General features: G+C 41.3%; 1 protein-coding gene across 1 annotated transcript; it reads left to right on the top strand.

Moving 5' to 3' along the window:
- Positions 1-900: 900 nt before the first annotated feature.
- plcg1 (phospholipase C, gamma 1) lies at positions 901-25,216 on the top strand. Its single transcript, XM_026367699.1, has 33 exons — positions 901-1,159; positions 2,566-2,853; positions 8,876-9,028; positions 9,333-9,426; positions 9,582-9,629; positions 10,138-10,222; positions 10,356-10,439; positions 10,797-10,819; positions 10,916-10,985; positions 11,074-11,175; positions 12,660-12,778; positions 13,239-13,324; positions 13,751-13,871; positions 14,124-14,292; positions 14,432-14,554; positions 14,934-15,035; positions 15,321-15,508; positions 16,286-16,486; positions 16,721-16,840; positions 17,026-17,206; positions 17,298-17,375; positions 17,488-17,591; positions 17,744-17,837; positions 17,967-18,036; positions 18,912-19,069; positions 19,417-19,513; positions 19,641-19,865; positions 19,971-20,119; positions 20,429-20,543; positions 20,923-21,084; positions 21,188-21,276; positions 21,804-22,072; positions 22,213-25,216. The coding sequence occupies exons 2-33, from the start codon at positions 2,631-2,633 to the stop codon at positions 22,253-22,255; spliced, it is 3,945 nt and encodes a 1,314-aa protein (XP_026223484.1). The 5' UTR covers positions 901-1,159; positions 2,566-2,630; the 3' UTR covers positions 22,256-25,216.
- Positions 25,217-25,336: the final 120 nt, after the last annotated feature.

Raw genomic sequence — 25,336 nt, forward strand, 5'->3', positions numbered from 1 at the left:
CGAAGAAAAAGAAAAAAAGAAATACAATTATTTAAGAGGTAATCAACAGCAAGCAGCTGGGTCAAGAACTGTAGTCTGAAAAACAATGTGTCTATTTTTTTATATGTATTTATTATGTACATAATCAAATGAATATGCATTTTGCCAATCAATTTAATGAGAAGAACAAACATTACAGCATGATCAGTAACTTACACTGTGAGAAAATGCAGTATTGAAAGTGCAGTATAACCTTTATTTCTTGATAAAGGTTATGCTGAGGAGTTCGCGAATGATGTCGCTAGTAATATGAGGAGGGTCTGCGTGTTTGGAAACCTGATAAAAGAGATACAGACTGGCAAATCGTGTTTATTAATTTATTCCAGTGCTTTTTATTTAATTGCCATTTTAAATTGAATCATTATTCAGTTGTGATCGCTGTGATCATTCTTGTAGGAAAACTTTAGCTTCAAGGAGCATTTTAAGGGCTAAGACAATGTTTTAGGATAAGGGATGTAGTCTGCCAAGGGGGGGTGGCCAATCTTGGTTCTCGTGGGCAGCTGTCCTGCTTGTTTTCCAGCCGCCCCTGCCCTACCCACTGCTGGTCACCTGGATCAGGTGTGTTCTGCCAATCAGAAACTGTAAGTGTGGGGATGGTTGGAAAACAAGCAGGACCCTTAAGATTGGCTAACCCTGCATTATGTGTGCATGCCACATTATGGTCACTTACACACATACACCATGTAAATCACAATCATATATGTAACCATGAAGAGACTGCATGGTCAAACGTTGCCTTCAGTGCCCAATTTCCAGTGCAACGAGTTCTCCGACGCGGCTTTTATTGTGAAAACCCGTAGCGGAAGCCTGGCTGCTAACTGCCGGCCGTTGACGGTGATGGAGGTCGGCTGGGGGGGGAAGGGCCTCCACAGGCTGGAGCGGACGGAGAGCGCACAAACTTGCGTCGTCTTACCGCGGCGCTCGCTGTCTGCCTGCCTCCCTGTATGGACGGGCGGAGGGAAGAAGAGGAAACCGAGATTGTTGTCGTCGGGAACGCAGCGTCTTTTTCGCGGCCTAGCGATGATTTAATCGCTGGAAAAACGGACTGTTAGGGGGGGAAAAAGACCGAGAGGAGCGACCTGAGGGGCCGGAGATGTGCGGTCGGGCCGAGATTGCGGCGGTAGGTACAGCTCAGCACGGCACAGCTCAGCTCAGCAGCCCCTGCGACGTGTTGTTTTCCAGATGCTTTTCCTCCGCACGGCATAACGAAACGACAAGAGTGACAAAGGGCAGAGTAGCTACTGCCACCTGAGCTTTTTCCAGGGTTTAAACCCAGGCGCTCTCCGTCCTTTAGCCCAGCGAGGTGCTAGCTCACACCGGCCCCCGTCTCCACGCTGTGACCGTAGCCGGGCGGTTGTTGTAGCGCAGTTCTCCCGCTGCTGTTTCCAGTTGATGTGGTGTCTTTTGTATCCAGAGGAAACTTTGGTATCATTTAAGGCAGGTCACAGGCCCGTTATTCGCTTTAAAAACGAGTCTAAATCCCGATTAAAGCTCACCTCTGGCGAATTCAAGGTAGAATGACGCTGGAAAGAAAGTTATGCGGTGCAGTCGCTTCATCATCACATTTTCTCTTAGCCGGAGGTTTGAGCTGTTAGCTAGCAGCTGTCATCATTAAACATGATTTACACTGTCTTTTATTTACACTGTCATCTGGGTGAGAGCTGTGACTATCCCTCTCCATGTAGGAAAATCAATAAGATCCTACATGTTATGAAATGTTGAAATCAGATTTTTCAACTACAAACACAATGTGTGTGATTTTTATTTTATTTATTTCGAATAAATGCCTGTGATCACTTTTCTATAGCTTTCTTTATGATTTAATGCAACATACCTGGTTTTTATTCTGACACACAGCAGTTCATATTAATTTAAAATGAAATGCATTGAATTAGCTTGTTCACTTGCTAAGAGTTGGTTACGCGTTTTAACAATTTCAGATATAAAGTGTATTATTAGTTCTGGATCATGGCATTATTTGATTTCCTGTGGCAGCAACTTGTGTATTTTCTTACTGCTGTTTCATTATTTTTGCAACACTGGAGAAGGTGTAGCTGAAACCCGTCTGCGTTATGCTGACATGCAACATACTGAACTTAATAAAAGGAAATGTGTCAGTGATTTTTAAGTGTGCAAATTGTTTGATCATTAGGACACCCCTATAATACAGTAGCCCAAACATCAATGAAAGGTTTTAGCTAAATGGAAATGAATACTTATTTCAGAGTTTTGTAGAATTACTCATACCGCTGAAGTATAGTTGCGTATTTTTACGAAACGTGTTGTGCTAGGACGAGGACATGTGATTTGGATGCTGGAAACTCAGACAATTTTTTTAAGAAAATGTCTGCAGATATGTGAACATGTAAACGTACGGTTATTTCTTCAGTATTATGTAAAACATGTTCCCTCACTCCTGACGGCATGAAGTCTTTACTGCAGGACAATGTGTGTACGGTACCAACACACTAGAAGTTCATGAGGAATTGTTGTTTCATGGGTTTCCCCCATCTTCTCCTGCTGTAGGTATCCCTGACTAGGCCTGGACTGAGCAGATTGTTCTGAGAGGAAACGGACAACAAACAGGGGAAATGAACATGGCAGGGACTTCGGCCTTCTTTTCCAACGGACCTGTTCCGTGGATGGACAACGACACAGAGATGAACAACCTGTACCGAGACCTGGAGCTGGGGACAGTACTGACACTGTTTTATTCTAAGAAGTCCCAGCGGCCAGAAAGGAGGACTTTTCAAGTCAAACTGGAGACCAGGACTATTATCTGGACTCGGGGCACGGATAAAATAGAGGGAGAGAGTAAGTATTATGAAAACACAAACACAAGCTCACACAAAAGCAGGGATGCTCCTGAGAACTGCTTTTATTTGTGACAGTATGCACACTAAACAAACTGGTTGGTTTACATACATTCAGAGATATGACATCTGCAGACTACTACACCTGGTGGATTCTTACATATGATCGTATCATGCACAGCTGAAGAATTGTTGAAGTGAAAGATATCACTTCTAAAAGAATTTAAATCTCCACAAATTCAGGTTGTAGTGATGGGTGAAGCTAAATATCACTGTAATATTAACTAAATATATTGATCTGGCATACTTGGCACTACTGGCTGTTGGTTTGAGAAAGTATACACAAGAAAAAACGATGGAGGAACAAGATTCACCAATGTTTTCAAACAGGTTCATTTACATACATTAAACCGTGTTAAAAAAACAACACAGTTGGTATTATCACAATTTATTGCACCCCTTAAGTCTGGAACAAGACACCATTGAACATTATGGTGAAATTAAAATACCAGTTGACTTTCTAAATAGCACTATTACACTTTTCATTTCAGAAATGCTGAAAGTTGCTCTTCTGTCTTGATAATATGCATAGGATTTGGTTTGATTATGTAGTTGTTGCTGTTCATCGTTTAACTAATCCCAGCCTGGCACCAAAGTGCCTTTATTATTACTTCTGTGGCATTATAATATATTATTTTGAAAAAGTAGTGCTGCCCAGAAGCAGCTAAATTGCACCTCAAGTACAAACCTGGGGTCGACGATAGCAAGACAGAATGTTTCCTAGAAGTCTTTGAAGCTCTTACAGGAATACTGTAATTTACTAGGAACCTGCCATTCAGGTTAATCTTCAACAAAACAGTGTGTCTGACTCTGTGTGAGGATACAGAGGGCTGTAGGGACTCGTGAAGTCGTCTGACTTTTGGATAGCAGGATGCCTTGTGCACAGCTGCACTCCACTCCGGATGCTGCAAACAGACTACACACACAAAGACAAAGCTTAGTTTTTTTTCTCTCTCTCTCTCTCTCAACGCAACAGTATCATCTTCTCAGTGATAAAGGGCTTCATACACACATGAGCTCATACTTGCCATTTGATACTCCTGGAGAAGCGGCTCCTTAATGTACAGAAATAGAATATCGGGGTTTTTACTGGAAGTGTGTGATCATTTGGGAACGATTTGGCCTGTTGTATTTACCCTTTCTCAACGATGGCGAGAGAATAATGTCCATTACCTTCGGAAACATCACTTGTTGCTAAATATAAAGCGCTGAGAAGTGTACCTAACCTATTTGATCCTTGATCAAAGTGTATTTTACACATTTTCCCTCCTTGCCGATTGATTCTCTTCTTTAGTGATGTCTAATTTCTAAGTCGTCACCTGCTCTTGTCAACCAAATAGATGGCATGGGATTTTTATTATGGTCCTCAAATGATCATATGACGCAACCAGATGTACCCTAGTTCTGACTCGACGAAGCAGGATGTGGGCTCACAGAGGAATTGGCGGTAACAGTCTTGTTTGAAGTGTAGGCATGACATAAATGTGAAGGTTCGCATATCGGCATGTAAGTGAAGACGGTTGCCCACACTCCACTTTACACTGTACATGACAGTAGTTTGTTTTGATGCTGCAGACTATTGAGAAACATCACGTATAAATCAGCAGATCTTGACATAACGCATAAATTATCTATACAGCTTGTGGTTTTCTGAGCATGTTACAGGTAACAAAGTAGCACAAACGTGAATCGAAAACGTGACGTGTCGTTGTGCGACATTATCACCTCGGAGGGACCAAGTCAGATATTAAAGTGATTTAATTTACAAGCTTAGACATACTCTGATTGAGCCAATTTTAGATTTTTATGAATGAACCTGCAAAGATGTCGTTACACAATCGGCTATCATTTGACTTTGGTGTGCCGGTTTGAAGTCTCTACCTCCACCACAAGTTTAACAGGTAGACGACTTAAGTTTGCAGGTTTTCATTTCAAACAGAGACTGAACAAGTTGATTTCACTGATTAGCACTAAATATGGCAGCATGTACTGTGAGGTAATACAGATGTGACAACCAGTTAAGATTTCCCCTCTTTTGTTTATTCAGTGCTGGCTCTGCCTTTATTATCTCCGGTTGCATTAGACCTGTTGACATTGTTGCAAAGCGATGGAGGAAGACTGCTTTATGGTGATGTTACTGCTGTTGCAAGTTGCATGGCAAATTTTAAAATACAGTGATGGTAGATATTATTCACTCAGTGGTCAGTTTTTTTGGGGGGGGAACACCTAGCTAAACATAACGCAGCCCAATACACCATTGCTGCAATAAATCGTGACGGTGATAATGTTCAGGTTTTGTTCAATCTTGTCTCGAGAGTTATTACTCTCTTAGATTTTTTGGGAGATGTAGTTTGTGCTGACACTGAATTTTATTGCATCATACAGAGTGGTGTTTTCATTACTTTCACTCATTATCGGTTCAGTTTAGTTTATTTATGTAGTGCCAAATCACAACAAAAGTCACCTCGAGGCACTGTACAGTGTCAGGTTAGAGATCTTACAGAATATAACAACATGGGCAGAACAAAACATTAGAAAATCACCTATGTAAGGGAGATTTTATTGCAGCGCTGTTACATTGGCGTGCGTGGCGATTTAGCTTGGTGTAGATAATATATTCTGTGCTGAGTGTCTAGCGCAACGTAAACACGTAGCGCTGCACAGAATGTAGCAGAAACACGAGAGGCTCATCAGTGCTTTTTCATACATATTTTCAGTTTTTTTGTGATATCATATGACAAACTTGTGTCATGTATTGAGCACCATAATACATAAATACAACAGAAGCATTAGAGTCTGAGTCGTGGTCATGGCGCCACGCTCCTCTATGACAACCAGTGAATTAGTCTGCAGCTAAGTCACACTTTTTACGCTCAACTTTTCCCTGCAAGACTGTCTGAACAAGTCAGTTAACTCACACTTTAACCAAATTGCCTGTGACATTTCTACCAGATTTTACCTTGGAATGAGTATCTGCTTATGGTGCTGTAGAATATCCCAACTCAACTAGTTTCATACCCGATTTATAGTTGAGAGCTGAAGCAGTTAGTCAGTTAGATAATTACTCAGCCAATACAAGAATAAACCGCAACTGTGATAATCTGTTAAGTAGATGAAGGCATTATTTCAATCCAGAATCAAAGATAACTGGTTTTCTGTTCTTTATGTAATTATAAACTGAATATACGACTGCTTTGGATTGTTGGTCGGACAAAGCAAGACATTTGAATGCCTTACTGTGTGACATTTTACAAACTAAATGATTAATTGATACAATGCCCAACAGATTAATCTACAATGACATTCATTTGAACTGAGCACAGAAATGTGAGGTGTATTCCAGACTGTCTTGTACATTGTTAATTGTATTGTGTTACGAGCAAGTGTCGCGCCGTGTTATATAATCAGAGATACAATAAACAAAATTGTTTTGAGCAGCTCTAAACATGCACGTCATCAGCTGGATCCTGAACGTGTCTTAAATGAAGAAAATGTCTGGTATTCCTTTGTTTACTTTTCATGTAAATATGGCTGGAATTAACATGCAGACGTCTGTAGAAACTCTCGTCATTCTGACTTGCTTTTTCCACACCTTCTGCAAAAGGTGCTTTCACGCCTCAGACATCTGATGTCATTTATAGTCAACACACACCACCAGCCCATGTACTTTAAAATCAAAATTTACAAAATTGTGCAAAAGTTACATTTGAATTACACAGCTTTTTATTTATTCTTTGGTTGGCAGGTCAAATATTAAACAAATCTATGTATTTTCTAGTGTAATTAGGGCCACAGCTAACCGTGCTTTAATAATCAGCTGATGATGCATGCTGTAGTTTCCACAAAGTATAATTATTAAAAAGGTTTTTTCTGACCAGTGATCCAAAACTTGTGGTTTGTAGCCAGTTGTTAAAAGCAATGCGTGAATATTTGCCATTTTTGCTTAAAAATGACTAAAACACAAAAAAACGGTTGTTGTACCTTTCTATCAGTGGACAAATTATTTTCAGCTGTAAATTAAATTAGTAAGTAGTAGTAAGTAGTAAAGTTTTACTCAGATTTCTAATGTTGTTTTATACTTCTATGATGAGATTAGATCAGATAGATTGTAGATGAATCTCTGGATGTATTATTTAAGTAATAAGTTATGCAGAAGATTGTGAAAGGCTTCCAAGATCCCAGGGTGAAGTCTTCTCAATGTCAAAACTTGAGTCTTGTGAACCAGCAATAGTTTGATATTTTTGCTGAAGACTAAAAGAATTAATGGATCGCCAGAACTATGGGGCAAGTCTGGACTAAATGTTTTAGCATTAGCAAATACTTATTTTTCTTTTTAAGTAGCATTCTTGTATAGTTGCTTTGTGTGGTAGATTTTTGATTTAGTGTTGAAAGCAGGACGGAGAACTGGAGGAGGAAGTGTGTTGCAGGATACCTTCTCTCATCTCCTATGCTAAGGTCGCACCTCCAGCTATCTCTTTATTTCCTGCATGTGTCTGAGGAATGCTCCAAATATTTTGACTAAAATGATGAAAGGTGTTGTCTAACATATCAGCCACTCAAAACTGACTTTGGTCTCAACGGAAGTCTGCTGGTTTGTACAAGCACACTGTGATATGATGAACGATTAGAGAGCTGAGTTTGGTTAAATTCTGCATGAGAAGACATACTTTTTTCTTTTTTATATACTTTAGTAAAGAGCATGCACATGCTCACCTATATGCAAGCACAGATGTGTTGTGTAGGCGACAAAAGTACAGGATGTGTGGTTCAGGGGCAGGAAGGAGAACAGGAGCTGAAGTGTGTGTGTGTGTGTGTGTGTGTGTGTGTGTGTGTGTGTGTGTGTGTGTGTGTGTGTGTGTGTGTGTGTGTGTGTGTGTGTGTGTGTTTGTGTGTGTGGGGCAGGACAGTCCCTGCTCTAGGTCTTTAACTGCTGCTAATTTAACACAGATAGGAACCTGTTGAGCTACTTTACAGCTTATACACTCATAAAGTTTGACTGTTCATGTTGAAAATGGACTGAGTGTATTGTCAAATCAAGTCAAAACAAATGATAGAAGATGAAACAAGATCATATCAAAGCCTGTGCAGTGTTTATTTAGGTAACTGTACATAGACAAGATTTCAGCTTAGGTAGTTCTGTCATACTGCTATATCATTGTTATATTGCTCAACTTATGTCCTTTGCATTGTACATTATTAAAATTCTTACCAGCATCTACAATGGGTTTGATATCTGGATTATACAGACCAGATGTTCACTGGTTCACTGTCCCCTCTTTTTCATACTAGTAATTACTGTTTTTGATTGATTTCAGTGGTGACTGAAATGAAACAAAGTGAAACAATTTTTTGGGGTTGGTAACTCCATCACCGTCTTCATATGAAATCCATATCTCATTATATCTTTCAAGTGTAGATTTTCATTAGAAGTGTACCAATGTGTGGTTTAGGTTGTGGCCTCGTTTTCTACGTTTAATGTGGTAGAGGGGCTTAAAATACTCAGCTGTGCTATGTAATGGAAGGTTAGTGTGAAAATTTAGCCTCCCAGAAATTGATTTGTGAATATGAAAGTATGCTTGGACAAATTAGACTATGGCAGGCCACCACAGTCTAGGTAATTAGTGGGGAAGTCTGTCAATGAAGTTATGCAGCACTGTGGACGAAGGCCTGAAGCTAATTCAGTAATATTGTTTAGCGATGTTGAGTACGTGAAGAAATTAGATTTATTTATTTTTCATTTTGTAAGTGGTCCAGTTTTGTATCGCAAGAAACAACTGTGCTGGACGCTTGTTGAATATAGATACAAATGTAAGCTCTTGGGATGTTTCTAAAACTTAATCACCCAGTCAGATTCAATTGGGAGTATAATCAAAGTGCTATAGCTCTAAGGAGGACACCTCCATAATGTGCAGGGAAATGGCATTTCTCTGTTTTGCTAACTGTATGTGTGTCTTTCTCCTTAGTTGACATTCGAGAGATCAAGGAGATCCGGCCTGGACAGAAGTCTCGGGACTTTGAGCGCTATGTGGAGGACTCAGCAGCGCGGCTGGATCAGGCTCACTGCTTTGTCATTCTTTATGGCACGGAGTTTCGTCTTAAATCACTTAGCCTAGCAGGTACACACAGACACAGACATGCTTACATACATTCAGATACGACTAGGGCATTAGTAATTCACTTTGCATCCTATTTTGACCAGGAATTATTGTGCATAGAAGGCCATAAACAACAAACCTCTGTCACTTGTTGCTTGATTTTTGTATATATATGTGACTTGAATCACTAACTCTTATTTTATAGTACAAAATCAATAGGACATTCTTTTGAGTAGAGCAAACCTTTTTAATCAAAAAATAAATGAAAAATGAGAGTGAAAACATACTGGTGTAAGTGAACCATGTTTTTTAACTTCTTTTACAGCAACTTCTGATGAGGAGATGACCATGTGGGTTAAAGGGTTAAACTGGCTTGTTGCTGACACACTGAAGTCACCAACACCACTTCAGATAGAAAGGTAAACAAGTTGCGTGAATACACTCTGCCTCCAAAACTCAACCTGTTTAACATTTGTTTGAACACACTTCTTTTACACTGAACTCATTCATATCTGTTTTTTTATTTATTTATTTATTTTTTAATGCATTACATTTCTTAATTTTCTTTTTTTAGATGGTTACGCAAGCAGTTCTACGCTGTTGATCGTAACAGAGAAGACAGGTAAGTCAGCTCAGTTTTAAGATGTAAACTGCAGTTTACAGGCTCTAGGTGAATAACGAGTACCTCAGTGGTTTGATGAGCCAGTTGTGTGCTTTTCCCCAGTGTAATATCTAGAGCAAGTAGATACTAGGCTGGTAGGTGTGTGAGAGAGCTGTGTTGAGGTGTAGTGAAGGAACTAACCTCTCAGCCGCACACCAGCACCTCTTCCTGCAGCAGGAAACAGACTGCAGAGGATGGAGGAGACGCACAGAGATGTTTGCCTGTTATATCCCTGACGAAAGAGCAAACCTTTGTTAGTAGTAGGGTATTGTCTTCTCTGGCCAAAATTCCAGGCTGTGTAGTAAAAGTGAGGCCAAAAACACTCAGCAGAGTGTGAGGTGTGTGTGCGTGTGTATGTGTTTTAAGGTTGTCTGGTAATTTCAAAATGAAACAAGAAGTCCCTGTGCTTATTGTACATGCGTATCCATGTTTGTGTTTGATTTTCCAACCAACCTGTGTATGTGTTTAGGATATCCTGTAAGGATCTGAAGAGCATGCTGAGCCAGGTCAACTACAGAGTGCCCAACATGAGGTTCCTCCGAGAGAAACTTCCGGTAACCTCCTTCCACTTATCGCAGACCCCCTTCCCACTCCATGTCCCTGCCCACTTCCTTTTCAGCGTGGTGTTGTTAGAAGCTAAAGAGCTATGATTTGTGGTTAAGTCATTTTCCTTTACCTGTTTCGTAGGACTCTGAGATGAGGAATGGAGACGTGTCCTTCAGCCAGTTCGCCCAGCTCTACCGCAGCCTCATGTTTGATGCTCAGAAAAATGTGAGTGCATCATTTTATGTTTCCACAGATAGCTCTGTCCCAGCACTTTCATCCCCCAGCACCCCATCTGATGCCCTGCCAAGGCACCCTTCCTCCCCCATCTGTCTGTTCTCAAATGGCTACAAGATCAATACAGGCCAGTTAAAAACCCACCAAACCCCTCTGGTTGAGGCTATTAGGACAAACACCCATACAGAGAAGAGAAGGCAAACAGGCTGAGGTCAGATTAAATGGATGACCTTCACTTCCCCTCTACAACTAACCACCCAGCCCCCTTACATGCCGACTACTAAACACATTGACAGGACAGCACTTTGACCAATTAACTGAAGTTGTCCCCCATCACTTGTCTTTCAGATCGAGATCCCATTTCTACAGAGGTGGGTTGAAACTAAATGCATACACGCACAGTTCGTCTTTCTGCAGGGTCATGTATGTGTGTTTATTGAAGCAAACCATAATTTTTTTTCTGGCAGTTTTATTGACAGACCAGAACAGAGGATCGCGCTAGAGGACTTCAAAAGCTTCCTTCTAGACTCTCAGAAGGTATCTATCCAAGCTGTTGAACATCTAGTTTATTGCAGATTTGTTTTATTTGCGTGCATCACTACATATGTGTTTTGTGTGAATGCAGGAAATGTGGGCTACAGATTACAACAAGGTTCAGGAGTTTATGTTCAACTACCTAAAAGACCCTCTGAGAGAGGTGGAGCAGCCTTATTTCCACCAAGATGAGGTACACACTCTCACCACCTATCGCACTTTCGCTTGCTTTTTCTCAATTGTTTTCTTGCTCTTTTCTAGGTTTTTGCTCAATAATGGAAAAATCTAAGCATGTTTTTAAAAGTTGAAACTTCTGAAGACCCCTGTGTTGGAGGAGTGGGTGGGTGCAGCTCACAAATTGACATGGATAGCCATGATCTTGGCCTAAAACACGTCCTCCCACACAGATAGGAAAGGTTATTGATGACTGTGGTGCTGCATGATAGTTCTGCAGAAAGCAAGGGATGCTTTTTGTGGTCACCATTAAACTATGATTGACAGTAGAAAAGGAAGCTGGTGCAAGCCAGCATTCAGGAGTGGTTACTGTTTCTCTGCATCTGATGTTGTACGTGTTAGATTGTGGGTGTACTTTGTCATGCACAAATAACAAACTGTTACTAAGAGAAAACCGTATTATTCTTGACCTACACTATGAAGTCTATTAATAGCCATAATGCAGGGGCAAGTATATAAAAACTGTTGCTTGAGCTGCTGGTAAATGAATGTTTTCAACTACTACTACTACTACTACTACTACTACTACTACTACTACTACTAATGATAATAATGATAATGATAATAATACTTGTAATAGCCAAATAGAGATGATTATACCTGATTATTTCTGTACATTATATATACTGTACACATACGTATGTGTGTAAAGTGAGATTTTATTTATTACTAACTTTTGAAGGACTGAGGCTGGTGGAGACCTCTAGAAACCTGAACTTTTCACTCTGCTGCTTCGTTTTCAAAACAATTAGGAACATTTTACAGTATTTAACATGTAAATAGGTGACAATGCTGTATATGCCATTATTGGGTTTCAAACTAGTTATGGTCCACAGCCATTGTCATATTGTCAAGGCTTTGCTAAATGTATAACATTTACATTTACATTTAGTCATTTAGCAGACACTTTTATCCAAAGCGACTTACAAGTCAGTACAAGTTACAAGGGTAGGCAGGGCAGCGTGAGAGGTCTTGCCTAAGGACCCCTACTGGAGGTAGGCCACAGCTGGGATTTGAACCCCAGTCTCCCACGCGGTGATGTTACCACTACACTAACCAGCCACCTAAAGTCTTAAGCTAGATGTTTAAAGCCCTGTTCAGTGATGTTATCCTCCTCCTGAATCTCTCAGGTAAGCCTTCAGATCTGAACTGTTTCACAGTGATTGGACGCTGTCATACTTACATGCAAGTTGTTAGTTGTTAGACTTTTACATGATTAAATCTACTGTAAAGTAAAGGTCTTTGAATAAGAAAATGTTTTCACTCTCCAAATCAAGCAGGAAAGTTGTCTTTAGGCTTTTGCAGACTTGAAGAATTGATTGACTGCACCAGTCACTTGCAAACCTTTCCAGAAACACACCAGTTAAACCAGTGAGTCTGTGACTTCAGGGACGTTTGCACATTTGAATTCCAACTCATTGTCATTGCTCTGCTCTCTCCTAGTTCCTCACCTACTTGTTCTCCAAAGAGAACACCATCTGGGATTCCTCTCTGGATCAAGTGTGTCCTGATAATATGAACAACCCTCTGTCCCACTACTGGATCTCATCTTCGCACAACACGTAAGGAGGGCAGGTTGAAGGGGATTTATGTGCACATGTAGCTCAACCAGTTGTAATTAAGCCCTGGGAACACTGAAGTCTGGCATCCTCTGTATAAACCTCTACCCAAAGAGAGCTCTTGAACTGACTTACATCAGATAAAAGGGTATTATTTAACAATCATTTTACAGAACGAGATCCAAATGTATATTTTGCAGGAAAGTGTATTTTTCCTCCCATTGAAAAGTGTGTGAAAGGCAGTTTAAATGATAACCTTCTGTACTTGATGTGAAACAATACTTGCTGGAGCGGTGGAATGAAAACTTCCATGTTGCTTTGGTTAGACTTGAATGGAGCAATTAAGTGTTTAGTTCAGTCCACCAAGGAGGAGAAATGCGTTTATGCTGTGTGAATCCTTGTGAAAGACTGGTTAGATGTGTATTTTTGTGTGCACATGCTGATGTTACATTATTATTCCTAGCTACCTGACAGGAGACCAATTTTCCAGCGAGTCTTCCCTGGAGGCGTACGCTCGCTGTTTGAGGATGGGCTGCCGCTGTATTGAATGTGGGTAAACGCAAAAGCATCCACCAGAGTTTTACTCACATACAGTAAATTACCACCACTTGACTATGAACCTCATAATTAACCTGACAGCCTAGTAGATCTCATCAGCAGTCTTAACCCTGCTACTTATCCCCTAAAGTTGTTGTAATGCTGCTGCCACACCCTTACCACACATCATATACGCAGCACTGTACTTTACACCTGATACTTGTCAAGCAGGTTTCTATGAATAGCTTCGGCCTACTGTTAAGGGGTTGTTTTGTTTCATGCAAAGGTAAACAAACATGACAGAAAGCGGTCATGTTTCAACTTAAGCGTGTCTGTACCTGTGTATAACATTCTCTTCTTTCATATTACTTAATTCTTTATGTGCAGTATTGTGGATGACCTCACGTCACGTCTTGATGTGCGTGTGTTTATTTTCAGTGGACTGTTGGGATGGTCCTGAAGGAATGCCAGTCATCTACCATGGACACACCCTCACAACAAAAATCAAATTTTCCGATGTCCTAATGACCATCAAAGAGCACGCCTTTGTCACATCCGAGTGAGTGTCCATGAGTGCAACCCATTCTTTTTTTAACAGCCGTCAGTGGTTAAGTGATTATAAAGGGATAAGCGTTGACAAAGATAAAGAGGTGGCACGCACACAGAAATATCTGACAAAACAATGTAGACAGGCTGCAGTGACTCATTGTTGTGTGTGAGCAGAGTAGATCATATCTTGTTAGGCAGAGATCAAAAATAATTTTCTTTGAACTTGCATCTCTTGAAGTTAAAATCCGTGGTATTTCCTCAGCTATCCCATCATCCTGTCCATCGAGGACCACTGTAGCATTGTGCAGCAGAGAAATATGGCATCTCACTTTAAAAAAGTATTTGGAGACATGCTGCTGACCAAGGCGGTGGATATCGTGGCAGATGGTCTGCCCTCACCTACCCAGCTGAAGAGGAAGATCCTCATCAAGGTCAGAAAACAACTTGCAACAGTTTTTTTTTCTGTAGAAGAAATCTGAATGTTTTATATATAGTATCTTGATAGTAGAAAGTTTTTGATCGTATGTCTCCTTACTCTGTTTGGCTGTCCTCTGTCTTTATTGTCTGCAGCATAAGAAGCTTGCAGAAGGTAGTGCCTATGAAGAAGTGTCCACTTCCACTCCCTACTCAGAGAACGATATAAGCAACTCCATCAAAAACGGCATCCTGTACTTGGAAGACCCTATTAACCACGTAAGCATGTTCAGTATGCGCAGCTAGATTGTAAATCGTGCTGAAGGAAGAATGATAAACTTGAAATAAATTGCTAAGAAATAGCTTCTAAACCCGTTAGTTTTTTTTTATCACTGTTGTTAAGTTATTGGTCTTTAGCTAATCATAAACCACAGATTCATTAAAAAGCAGTGACTTATCAATCTTTTCTAATTAATATATATTAACTAAGTCCTGACTACACTAAATGCTCTTCTTGATCTGCTGAATTCTTTGTGAGGGCACTTGTTTTGCTTACTTTGGCTATTTTTAGTGCAACACATGGATCCTGTAAATATTTCATCTAACTCTGGCCCATTTGAACCATCTTTCTCTCTTCATCTACCCTGTCTTCCTCCAGGAGTGGTACCCTCATTTTTTTGTCTTGACCAGCAGTAAGATCTATTACTCAGAAGAGACCTCCAATAACCAGGGTAACGATGATGATGAGGAGCACCGAGAGGTACGTTTAATCTGCAGTGGATTAACACCGAGATGAGAATCACTTAAGCAATAGCAGTAACACTTAATGTAATTGTAACGGGATTAGTGCAGCACCAGACCTAACTATATACACAGTATAAGAAATGCTGACAACCTTTTTTAGGTTTACTTGCATTTAAGTGTATATTTCTTTTAAATAGCTATATCATCATGTTCATTACAGCTGATTTGTTTATGCATATGAACAGACAGTCTTTATAGCTGCGAGTTAAATAGTGCCTCCCTCTCCTTTCTAACCTCACAGGTGTCCAACGGTATGGACCAGCATGTGACAGAGAAATGGTTTCACGGGAAGCTGGGTGCAGGGCGAGACGGGCGGCAGATAGCCGAGCGGCTGCTGTCTGAGTACTGCTCGGAGACGGGTGCTCCTGATGGCTCCTTCCTGGTCAGAGAGAGCGAGACCTTTGTGGGAGATTATACACTGTCTTTCTGGTATACTGCAAATGCATTAATAATTCTTGCACACTTTACAAACACTGCAGCTGCATTTGTTCGGGCTGTAAATAGGGCAAATTATATTAGTCTATAGAAGATATATTATTCTTATTATAAAGTATTCACTATCACATTTATTCAACGTATGACAGTTTTGAAACCAAGACCGAAACTGCAGCACACATGTCCACGGTCTTGTGTCATGGTTTTTTGAAGATTTAGCCCCCCACACACATGGTTAGGAAATATACTTTAGAATTTTCCAATGTTTAATAGTTATTTGCTTTTTGTATTAAAGAGCAAAGTTGTATATCACAGTAAGATCCTAGTGTGAATTTGGTTCAACTGATTTTCTTCTTGTAAAGTGCTGTTTTATATGCCATACTTATTTTATCAATGAGAAAGTCTCCCTAGCACATTCTGTGTTTAGACAAATAGGTGAGTGATATATTGGCAAATCATGTCAGTCTCTCCATCATTTATTGAATAAAGTTGTTGAATAGAATAGAATCTTTGTCATTGCACAAGTACGACAACAAGTCTGAAATGCAGTCATTCACTTGCACAATACATGCATGGCCATGCGTCTGTGTTGCATACCTCAAAACTAAGCAGTCTTTGTGCATGTGATTCGCACCCAGTATATAAAAAGTGAGACTGCAGAGGGCTGCCCATCTTCAGTGGGCTGTGATGTTTTTCAGTAAACCTTTACATTGTCATAATCACCTTTTAAACAAACTGCTCTTTACCCCATTTTACTCATGTTTCCATCAGGCGTTCCGGGAGAGTGCAGCATTGTCGCATACACTCTCGTCAGGAGGCGGGCAGCCCCAAGTTTTTCCTGACTGACAACCTGGTGTTCGACACACTCTTTGCCCTTATCACTCACTACCAGCAGGTGGCACTGCGCTGCAATGAGTTTGAGATGAAGCTGACTGAGCCAGTGCCTCAGACCAATGCCCACGAAAGCAAAGAGTAAGTGTAAAGCAGCATTCACACAGACTGGAAAGAATTTTGAGTTAGGAAGCGCTGAGGATGAGCTCATCGCACTCAGAAAACTTAAGATTCACAGCTTTCTTATTTTTGTTTCAACTTGACATTAAAGACTAATGGCTAATACCCTAAACTAGAATGAACAAGAACTGTAAACTGAATAGTTGCAGTCCTGCAATTACCTTCTGTGTGTCTATGTTTGGTTGTTTGCCTCAGTTGGTACCATGCCAACCTCTCGAGGAGCCAGGCTGAGAACATGTTGATGAGGGTTCCTCGTGATGGGGCTTTCCTAGTGAGGAAGAGAGCAGAACCCAACTCATTTGCCATTTCCTTCAGGTAATTATGTTATTACATATGAAGTCATTTCCTTCTAACTTCCTTTCTAATCTAACAGGAAGAGTGCAGAAAGAATAAATTGTTGATGTAGTTCTTTTTTCAATATGTTAGGATCCTTAGCATAACTACCTTATGGGTCCCTTAAGCTCAAGGTAACTAATGTTATTTCTGTGGTTTCTGCACAGGGCTGAGGGTAAGATAAAGCACTGTCGTGTGCAGCAAGAGGGTCAGACTGTGGTGCTGGGTACATCAGAGTTTGACAGTCTAGTAGATCTCATCAGCTACTATGAAAAGCACCCTCTATATCGCAAAATGAGACTGCGTTACCCCATCAACGATGAAACACTGGAGAAGATAGGCACTGCTGTGAGTATTTCACCATACAGTCACACTTCTAGCAAGTCAACAACCTGTTGAATGGTGACAAAGGGTGAACACGCAGTCTGATGTCCAACAGGAGCCAGATTACGGGTCACTGTACGAGGGCAGGAATCCAGGCTTTTATGTGGAGGCCAACCAAATGCCAACATTAAAGGTGAGTTTCCACTATGGAGAAGTTTGTGTGTAGTTGAATTCTGTACTACTGGACCCAAGCATGGTGGGGAGGGTGAACATGTGTGTCAAAGCATTCTGTCTTGTCTTTTCAGTGCACTGTGAAAGCCATGTACGAGTACAAAGCCCAGAGAGACGATGAACTGTCCTTCCCCAAAAATGCCATCATCGCTAATGTTGACAAACAGGAAGGAGGATGGTGAGTAGCAAGCATAACATGCACTCAGGAAATCACTCTTAATTACCATTTAGACAGAACTACAACAGACATATGAGCCCATGCAATTAGATAAAATACATTTTTTAAATACCGACGGTGGTGTCATTTTAATGCCAACATGTTTCTCTCAGGTGGAAGGGTGACTGTGGAGGGAAGAAGCAGATGTGGTTTCCTGCAAACTATGTGGAGGAGATCAGTCCATCAGCAGCAGAGCCTGACAGAACAGTAAGAAACCCCCCCTCCGAAAAAGAGGGGTCTGATCTCTCACCTGTCCGTTAGCCACTATCACAGAGATACCGATTTAATGAAGATTAAACTTGCTTATTTCCTAATCCTCCTCTTTTTGCCAAGCAGGAGGTGACAGAAAACAGCCCCCTGGGAGATCTGCTCAGAGGAAGTGTGGATCTTTCTTCCTGTCAGATTGGTGAGCGGCCCCTTCACTTCCTGTTCAAGTCTGTGTTGCACGGCTGCAGAGCAAGAACTCGTGTTGCCAGAGGGCTACCTCCTTTCTGGCTGTTTTATGAATACACGTGCACAGCAATTGATTTTATTGCACAAGGACACATTCATCACTTTTACTGTCTTTTTTTTTTTTTTTTTTTGAATCCATCAACTTCATTTGACATTACTCTGTATCCATTTGGTTTTATTATTACTCATTTTCTCACAGCTCAGAATTAGGTATTTTATTGACGTCCTCCAGTCCAGTCAATACATACCCATTAGCGCTGGCACAAGCTATCCTGCATTGTTGTGGCCTCAGCTAACCACAGTTAATACTGGAGTGGGTTTGTGCCTTTGGGTGTTCTTTTTGGCTCCATCTAGTGGTTGGAAAAATCTTCTTGAACTCCTTGTTTTAAATTTTCCTCCAAATGACCACGGGCAGCATCACACTAGCAGAAACTATTGTCTTACTGTACAGAGACTGACACCACTGAATTTTAAAGCATGGCTACTGTTTGTTTGACACACGACTATGAAGTTTTCCTCTGACCACTGAAATTAAATTATAGCTGACCACGAGTTTTAAACCTAGGAAGTGTATTTTAAAATTAAGAGTATATCTGCTGTACAATGATCTACTTTTGTCTGATTTCCATGTAAATAAATGTATTTAGATATACATATTATATACCATAATATATTGCATCTTGCATCTTTTTCCTCTTCTTCTGTGTTTAATCTTTCACATTTGGATAATTTTAAATTAAGTTAAAAATAGGAAAGAGAAGCCCAGGTTTGTCCTTGTTCTGGTAATCTCCACCATTTTCTAACCCTGTTTCCTTGTTTTCCATTTAGTTGTACATTCTGAGGGAAAAAGTAGTAGGCCTCATGTCTTCTCCTTGATGACCTCCATGCGGGCCAGCCCATTACTGGATGTTGCTGCCAGCACCCAAGAAGAACTCAAGGAATGGGTCACCAAGATCCGGGAGGTCACCATGACTTCAGAGGCCAAGGTAAATACATGGCTGACTGAAAACACAGGCCAAGACTCATGTTGCATTGTGGATTGAAGGGGCCAGTCATGACTCGTTTGCCCTGTAATACACATAACCTATATTTAGGAGACACTGAATGAGCAATGTGGTGTTTGTCAGTAATACCACTCTGCAGACTCACAGTTACACACGCTCACGCCTGGAAACTGTTTTTTTTTTTTTTTTGCTGAGCACACCCACCTCACCAGTAGTTGTTGAGGGATGCATGAAACATCAGGTTCATGCCTTGGTGTGGAAGTACAAACTGAGAACTGTGTGGTACTGTGGGTGCAGTTGTCATTCAAGTTTTATGTTTCTGTGTTTAGCTGGAAGAAGGGAAGATGATGGAGAGGAGGAAGAAGATTGCACTGGAATTATCTGAGCTTGTCATCTACTGTAGGCCTGTGCCATTTGATGAAGATAGTAAGAATTACACACACTCATTAGACTGAACAATTATTTAGTAACTGATTTCAATGTTGTGAACAGAATACAGTAGTGTCATGTTTACAGGTAGATCAGGTGTGTTCTCTCTCTCCACCTCCTGTAGAGATTGGCACAGAGCGAGCCTGTTTTCGGGATATGTCATCTTTCCCGGAGACCAAGGCAGAGAAGTACGTCAACAAAATCAAGGGAAAGAAGTTCCTGCAGTACAATCGACTACAGCTGTCCAGGATCTACCCCAGAGGCCAGAGGCTAGACTCTTCTAACTATGACCCTTTGCCCATGTGGCTCTGTGGTTCCCAACTGGTAGCCCTCAACTTCCAGACAGCAGGTGTCTACATTGTTGCCAGACTAGATCATCACTGTAGACAGATGCTTCCATACAGCCACTGCCCAAAGCTTTTTTTAACTTTCTTCTTCCCTGTCCTACATGCAGACAAGCCCATGCAGATGAACCAGGCCCTGTTCATGCTGAATGGAAGGAGCGGCTACGTCCTTCAGCCGCCCATCATGAGGGACGATAACTTCGATCCATTTGACAGAAATACACTACGAGGCCTTGAACAATTCACGCTAGACATAGAGGTACATTAGTGTGAGGGCTGGACTGCGTGTTTGCAGAAGCTTTCAAACTGTGAGGCATGATGAACCAGAGGTGTGCAGGAGAGATGGGGTGGTAGTGGGCAGATGGAGCGATATGAGATCAGTATATTAAAAACAACAAGAAGTTAGTTATTGTAGTTTTGCTGATACAGTATAATCAAATGAAGGCCAGAAAATGTGCCTCATGTTGTATGCCCTTTGTCTTTTATTATATTGCATTTATATGCTGAAACAAATTAGGTGGGAGAAGCTTAAGAAATAACCTGTATTTCTCTTCCTGCGATTATGCAGGTCTTGGGGGCCCGACACCTGCCCAAGCATGGACGAGGCATAGTTTGTCCTCTGATAGAGATCGAAGTGTGTGGAGCAGAGTTCGACAATGCCAAGCTAAAAACAGACTCAGAAGGTGAGAGCTGCTCTAATTTTAACCCTGAGTCCCTCTGCCAGCAAAGCAATACTGTGCTGCAATTAAAGAAATGTGCAGCAACTCTTTACTGGATACATTAACCTTGTGTAATTTCCCCTCTGGTCCTGGAAAAACAGGAAGTTGTACAAACAACAAAGTCGTGTGGGAATAAAAACTGGAAAACATTACATAGTGCGGACATAGTTCAGTCATATTTTAGCCAAAGAATAAGCACCAACTTACTGATTGTAATATGCCCACTGAGGAGTCCCTGCTGTATTAATCCTAATTGTAATATTAATGTAAGAACGCCAGTAGTTGATTCATATTGTACAGTTCACATCTCTTTCTCACCATCTTTTTTTTTTGTCTTTTCCAGCTGACAATGGTCTGAACCCCACGTGGCCTCGGAAGACGTTCCAGTTCACAGTATGCAACTCTGCATTTGCCTTCCTGCGCTTTGTGGTGTATGAGATTGACATGTTCAATGACCAGAATTTCCTGGCTCAGGCCACATTTCCCATTCATGGTCTCAAGACAGGTACTCACAACAGTGTGTGCTCTCTGAAGTGGGCTGAACTGCTGTTGCAGCTTTGTGCCATAATAAAAGGCTTTTTTTTTTGTCCGTCTTCGTATTTCACTAGGCTACCGGTCAGTACCTCTGAAGAACAGCTACAATGAGGACCTGGAGTTGGCATCTCTTTTAGTCTATATGGACATAATCAGAGGCAGGGTGAGCTACAGAACATTTCCTTAAGTTGCTGTCTAGTGTCTCCACTATCTACAACACTAGAAGCCAAAAACATGACGAAACCCAAACTGATCCAAAAGATATGTGCTGACATAAATGTGTTTTTCCAAACCTGTCCAAAATCTGCCGCGGTCCGAGTGGACTCTGTATGTGTCGACTGTATGCACTGCACGTACTCCTCTATTTTTTTCCACTCTCCTTGTTCAGTGAAATACAGCAAACAGAGGAGCCTTTGTTTTTCTTGCTGTTGCTTCTCGCCAGAGGTTGCAATCATGTTCTGCAATGTGTATGTGTGAAATATGTCCACACCTATATTAATCATACAGAAATGAGAGTAATGAGCATTTCATCTCAGTATTTCCCAAAATATCAAATTATTTCTAAAATGAGTCCACGTTAGTGCTTTTTGGGGAATATTCCTACACTTGGAATCAGCTATGAGACCATGAACATTTGAACTCCTGGAGTTGATGGTTTGATGTCTGAATCTTTGCTCATTCTTATCTCAGGAGGACAACGGAGAAGCTTTGAGCCCGTTCCTTGCAGTCGGGGCCACATCAGTGTCAGCATCTGCACAAGCAGGGAGGGAACGTTTGGGAGATTTAAGCTCTGTGTCTTCGACTTCCTCCAACATGTCTCCACTGCCCCAGTCACCAGCCCAGGCCATGGCCTACAGGGGGAGGGAAGGCTCCTTTGAATCCCGCTACCAGTCCCCTCTTGATGACTTCAGGGTGTCCCAGGAGACACTGTTGGACCACATGGACCCGCAGAACAGAAGGTAAGCGTGTGTTTTCTGTTTCTCTTTCTCTCTTTTTTTTGTTTTTGTTTTTTTTGTTCTGGGGGCTTCTCAAGCCTGTGCGTTGACTTTTGAAGCCGAAGAAGATTCCAGACATCCTCCTTTCTTTGTCTTTACCTCAGGATGTTGCGGAGGACCAGAGTGGGCGGAGAGAACCGCGTCTAAGTCCAAGCCAATCAGGAAGCATTTCTGTTGTACCCCCCCACCTCCCAGTCGCCTCTCCCCGTACTGATGATGTCACTGACTGCTGTGAACACTGTTTCCATGGAAACGCCCACCACCGCTTTGGCCTACATTTCAGGCAGCTCTCCCTCCCTCCATTTTTTAACCGCCATCCCCCCCGCCCACCCTCTCTCCCTCCCCTCCCCGCCGCCTACCCTCCCCACCACTCGCCTGACAAAAAGGAGCAACCCGGACATTAGAGGGGGGGGGGGGCTGACAGGAAGCTGACCACAGTGGACAGGAAGAAGAAACGGACATTCACAGGACAACAAAAACACGGCTGAAAAAGTTGTAGCTCTGGACTGGTCATTTGCGGGGCGGGTTGTCCCCTCTTGTGTTTTATGTGCGCACAACAGCTGCTTAGAGGAGGCTGAGAAGAGGGAAAGAGAGAACTTTGAAAGGTATCAGTTTGAAACTGTTTCCCAGTTAAGTTTCTTTGCTCCTCTCTATTTGGCGTATACGATTATATATATTTATTCCTGCTGTGCTGTCGGCCAGAGAACAGCAGCAGCTGACCTGCTCTCAAAGAGCTCCTCTCTCCATGTTTTTAATGATTATTTAAACCTTTCAACATTCATAATGTGACTTTAAATTTTTTTTTTTTTTCTTATGTATATGTGTAAAACACGAGGGCTCTCTACAGCTATTTTTAATGAATCTCTACTCTCTGCTTTTTGGAGGACCCCGCCTCCAGACAAACATCTTAATCCTGGAGGGATATGTGATTTTTATTTTGAAGGAAGAAGTCATAACCTGTTTATGTTGGAGGCAGTGGGAGAGAAGACGGCATCATACGTTACGTCTGCACTCGCAAACACACGCATGCATACGAGACAGCCAGGGTTGTTTTTCTGTTTCTAACTTACATTCCAAGAAACTGCATGTCATTCCATTTTCATACATCGCAGGCGCCTTTAAAAAGCCAGTCGGACACTTTCAAACATCTGTCTCCCTCGCTGACAGTCTCAGTCTTCACTGATCATGTCTGTAGCTCTAACACCTTAGTGTCGGGGTGTGAAAGATATTTTTGAAAATCCAAGTCGTCCTTGTGATTATTATTATTAATTCCTTTTCGCTTGTATCATCTAACAGTGTTTATGGGCCTTTTAATGGCAGCACAGATGTCTTGTCAATCAAGGAATCATTCATAGGGCTACAGGTTTACATACTGTTAACTATGCTGTATAATGAATCAGTTTTCTGAGTAACGAAAAGCAGTTTGAGGAGCTAAATTATGGACTCACTTTTAAAACATTTGCTATGTTCCCTATGAATGGCAATGTTTCAGTTCTATCTGTATTATAATACGTGGTATTGTGGAAATTGGAGCTGGAGATTGTAATACAGTTACACGATTAGCTGTGTTCCCACGTTTTTTTGATGCAGTGCTTTGAAAATGTGGATATATATATATATATATTTTTTTTTTATAGAAATGATGTGCCCCTTTTGTTCAGTGTTTTAATTTGTTCCCAGCAGCTGTTGTTGTAACCAGCACAGCGCTGCGACCACCGTGCATGTAAAAAACGTTTTAATTCAGTAGATGTCTCTTGAAATTGGCTTCAGCTCCAAAGCAAAGGTGTTTGACTGTAGCCTAAATATTTTAGTTTACTGTGCATTTGAAGTTGGAAAACTGTAAAGCATCATGCTACGTCATTTGTGGTGCGGGCACGCAGAGATAAGGGACCTTTTTGTGTTTGTGCAGCCATAATTTTGTCAGTGCTTTCCAAAAAAAACCTTTGAGGATTTGAACTAACATGACCACGAGATACTGTTAAATTGTAACTTCACATGAATTTATTTGTGGTGAAATGTGCAAAAAAAATGAGACTGTGCATAAACAACTGGCTGGTGTCTCAAGTGAATATCCAGTGCTACATTTCACAGCTCATTCCCAACTTGAGATCCATAAAGGTTTATCTGACTTGGTAATTAAAACTCCTCCTGAGTTAAATGTTTGTGCCTTTAAACGTGCAGGGAGTTTCCTGTGTTCACGGCGAGAGAGCGGGCTGTGTCAAATTGTAAGACTAGTGTCGTAGCTTTGTTTTTTTTTAAGGCCGATGGATGACAAAGGTGCCTGAGGGTTTGAAGTCCGGGCCCTCGGTGAGCTCAGCATATAACCAATGGCGTCATCTTTCCAGGATTATATCAGAAACAGTGTTTTCTCTGCTTGTATGTGATAATTACGATGTAAACTCAGTATTCTCACTCAGTGTTTGACCACTGAGTCACACCTAAGCCATATGGTATGATTTAAGGTAAAAGCAGGGACGGGAATGAACACGTGAGGACTTACTGAAAATGTTTTGGCGTTGTTTTTGACTCCGCACCCAATTTAAATCCCAGAGCTCCTCCATATTGCATCTAGTTTTCCCTCCAGTGGTCGATGAATGGTCTTTGTGGAGAGCTCTCCCTCCAATGCTGCATTTCTTATTGCTGACTCGTCTGTTAATGTCTATGTGCCTCCATCTGTGTACACATCACTTTAAAGCCACATCATTCACCTACCCTGCTGGGCTTAAAGCACCTGCACAGCTATGGTACACCCACACAGGTGCTGTCCTTTCTTCGGACCGATCAGACCTCCTCTCAGCACTATGTAAGTATGTATAGACCATGTCTGATTGACATGTCCTCACCTGTTTGGTTTGTTGCACCTGTGATGGTGGCAAACACCCTGGAAGGAGTCAGACACCTGTGTGGGTGTACAGAGCCCATACATGTCATTTGATTTTCGCTTTCTTTTTCTTTTTTCTCTCCCCAATCTTTGTTTTTGAAAGTCTCATCTATAGTTGTCTTTCTGTAATGTGCCTAAATATGGAGAGAGAAAGTATTCGTCTTAATTTTGCCTTTCATATGAAACATATTCAAGCCTGAAAAGTAAATAAAATACTTACTACTTTATACTGCTGTCTTACTTTTTGCCTTCAGATGGGATTTTTTGTAAGCTGCTGTCATATGCCGCTTCAACAGATTTCTGGTTTCATGAACTTCACATACTGTACCCACAGGAAGAGAGGACTC

Source organism: Anabas testudineus, chromosome 7, assembly GCF_900324465.2.
Source record: "Anabas testudineus chromosome 7, fAnaTes1.2, whole genome shotgun sequence".
Lineage (NCBI taxonomy): Eukaryota > Metazoa > Chordata > Actinopteri > Anabantiformes > Anabantidae > Anabas > Anabas testudineus.